The sequence below is a fragment of the Corvus brachyrhynchos genome, unplaced genomic scaffold (genome assembly GCF_000691975.1).
Source record: "Corvus brachyrhynchos isolate BGI_N302 unplaced genomic scaffold, ASM69197v1 scaffold54, whole genome shotgun sequence".
NCBI lineage: Eukaryota > Metazoa > Chordata > Aves > Passeriformes > Corvidae > Corvus > Corvus brachyrhynchos.
In genome coordinates this window covers 1,845,078-1,847,720 of record NW_008237902.1, presented here as the reverse complement: position 1 = coordinate 1,847,720, position 2,643 = coordinate 1,845,078, and the positions used below count along the sequence as shown (strand labels likewise).

The 2,643-nt window shown below is 56.5% G+C and overlaps 1 protein-coding gene across 1 annotated transcript in view; it reads right to left on the bottom strand.

Annotated features, from left to right (window-relative positions):
• PITX1 (paired like homeodomain 1) overlaps nucleotides 1–2,643 on the bottom strand; it is a 7,168-nt gene that overhangs the window by 3,908 nt on the left and 617 nt on the right. The window contains exon 2 of the mRNA XM_008632660.2: nucleotides 3–82. Within this exon, the coding sequence (XP_008630882.1) occupies nucleotides 3–82 (80 nt within the window). The remainder of the gene's footprint in view (nucleotides 1–2; nucleotides 83–2,643) is intronic.

Below are 2,643 nucleotides of genomic sequence, written 5' to 3'. Positions count from 1 at the left end.
CCCCCCCGCCGCTGCTTCTTCTGCTTCGCCGGGTCGTCGGCGGCCCCGTCCTCGTTTTTCTGCTCGCCGCTACGCTCTTTTTCTGCGAGGGGGTCGGGTTGGGGATGGTTGGTTTATTTGTTTTTCCTTTTTTTTGTTTTGTGTTTCTTTGCTTTAGTTTTTTTCCCACTACAGGCACACAAAGGCAGACACCCCCGCTCCGCACCCAGCGCTGCCCACCCCACCGGAGGCACGCGTGGGGGCACCCACTCGTGTCCCGCTGGGCCCTGCACCCAGCGAGCGCCCCGCAGCCCAACCCGGCCTTTCCCGGGCTGGCTGGGGAAGGAGAACGGAGCCCTGCGGGCCCAGGGCACGCAGGGACGCAGCAGGAGGGACCCTCAGAGCGGCTCGGAGCAGGCCCGAGGGGTGAGTGCATTCGTGGGGAGCGGGGTCCCCGCATCACCGGCCGCTCCGCCTTTCTACGGCACCTTCTCGCTCCCTCCAAACCAAGGCGTGATCTTTGCTCCATTGTCTTTGTTGTGCTCGGCCGCGACTGGAAACTTTGGAAGGGTAGGGGTGGAAAACCCAGGAGCAATTAATTGTGAAAGGCCCCTTCCGCTCCCCCACTTCATTCTCTTTTCATAACTATTTTATTCCTCATCTTTTAGGATTTTGGTGTTTATTTTAACACAGGGCTGAGCGAAGCCCTCCGCAAAAATCATATCGAAAGAAGGAAAGAAAAAAAGAACCACCGAGGAAGGTTTTCCTGGCCGGGATTTGCGCGGGCTGGGAGCAGGAATCCAACACTGGCCCTGCGAGCCCCCTCTCCCCTCTCGTAACGGGCTCTCTGGCTCTCCAAGCCCGGGTTTCGGCCCGGTTTGTCCCGGCTGAAGCGCTCGGAGAGCGACTGAAGGGGCTCAACCAAAGCGCTCCCGGGCTGGGCCCCGGCAGCGCAGGAAAGGTGCGGCCGGGCCGTGCAGGGCCGGGGGCCGCGGCCAACCCCCGGCCTCGGTCCTGCCGCTGCAGAAGGGAAAAACCGCCGCGAGTTTTTCCTTTTAGAGTTTTTTTTTCCTCCTCCTTTTAAGAGGGTTTTTTTTAAACCCCCTTTCAGAGGGTTTTCTCCCCGGCGGGCCCGGGGGCATTTCTACAACTCCGACCTCTGCGAGGTAAGCGGGAGTCTAAAAATAATCGCGTGCTGAATCCAGAGCCCGGGAGGACTCGTCCTTGCAAAGTCACCTTTGAAAAGCACCTCGCTGGGAACCCTCCACAGCGAAAGGGGTGAGGGTGCGAGCGAACCTCAGCTGCTCAGTGGACCCCCAAAAGGGGCCGATGGCTCTCCGGCTTTGAGGCAACCAAGGCCTCTCAGCACAGACCCCATCGCCCCAGGCCCCTGGTCCCCAGACCGGCCGAGCCGCATGGCCCGGCGGCGGCGACGGGACAAACAAAAATAACCTCCGCCGCCAAAACAAATTCTCCCGCGTTCGGCTGGGAACAGCTCGAATAAACCGGGCCGAGAGGGAGCGGGAGGCGATCGGGAAGCGGCAGTGGGCCCGATGGGCTCCGGCCGCGGGCCCTCGCCCAGCGCTGGCTTTAACCCTCCCTGTCTTCCCTAAAAATCTGGCCTCAGCGCAGGGCTGTGATACAATTCCAAATCGTAAGGCAAGGCATCTTTAATCGTCTTTTGTAACTTTCTTTTTTTTCCATTAAAAAAATATTAAAATCTGAAAGTATTTTGCAGCTTCTCAGAGAAGAAAGGCAGGCAGCTCCTCAGCCCTCCTACAGCACCGAGGGGTCACACACAGGGGTAGGGCAAAATGCAGCAAATCTCCCTCTCTAATCTCCAATAATCCCCTCTAATCTCAGAGTCCCTTCCAGACGCCGGTCCCTAACTTTGTTTGCGAATCAGGCCGGGAGGCACAACCCAAAACCTCTTTATCACCGAGTGCCACTTCGGGACCGACTCTTAACACAGCCACTCTCTAGGTTATGAGACCTGTTAAGACTCCGAGGAGCAACAACATCTATTAGAAAATTAAAATTATATAAAACATAAACTCCCTTTGAAACGGTCTTGCTGGAGAAGGAATATCACACTCCTTCCTGAAGCTTTTGTTCCTTTCTTCTACTTTCCCCTTGTCATTCTAAAAATGTTGTTGTTTTAATTAAATGCAATCTGAGAGACCACAGCGTTCCCTGCAGCCCTCGCACACGGTGGTCAGGGCATGGGGATCCTTCCCTTTTCCTGCGGGGAAAGCGCTCAGCCCCCACGCAAAACCTCTCTGCGGCCGCGCACATCCCCTCCACAGCGGCCCGCGCTGCCTGCCTTGGCCTCACGCTGCCTCTCTGGCTCTGCCTGCCCTTTCTTTCTTTTTTAAAGTTTTTTTTTCGCTGACAGAGAGATCTTTTTCCATTTCTGCACCACCCGAGCTGGAAAATAAACCCGGGCAAAAGCTGACATTATTTCAGAAACATCCGGCAAAACCGCACTCCCTGAAGAGCCCCCCCCTTCCTCTCGATCCCATCAGTTAATAACTGCAGTTTTTATTTAAAAATAAATAAAAGAAATCAAAGAAAGCAGCTCCTGGGACGGGACCATGGAGCCATGTGTCCTCCCGACGGGCTGTCAGCCCCGGGCACGGCGGGGGGGGCGGAGGCAGGGGAGGG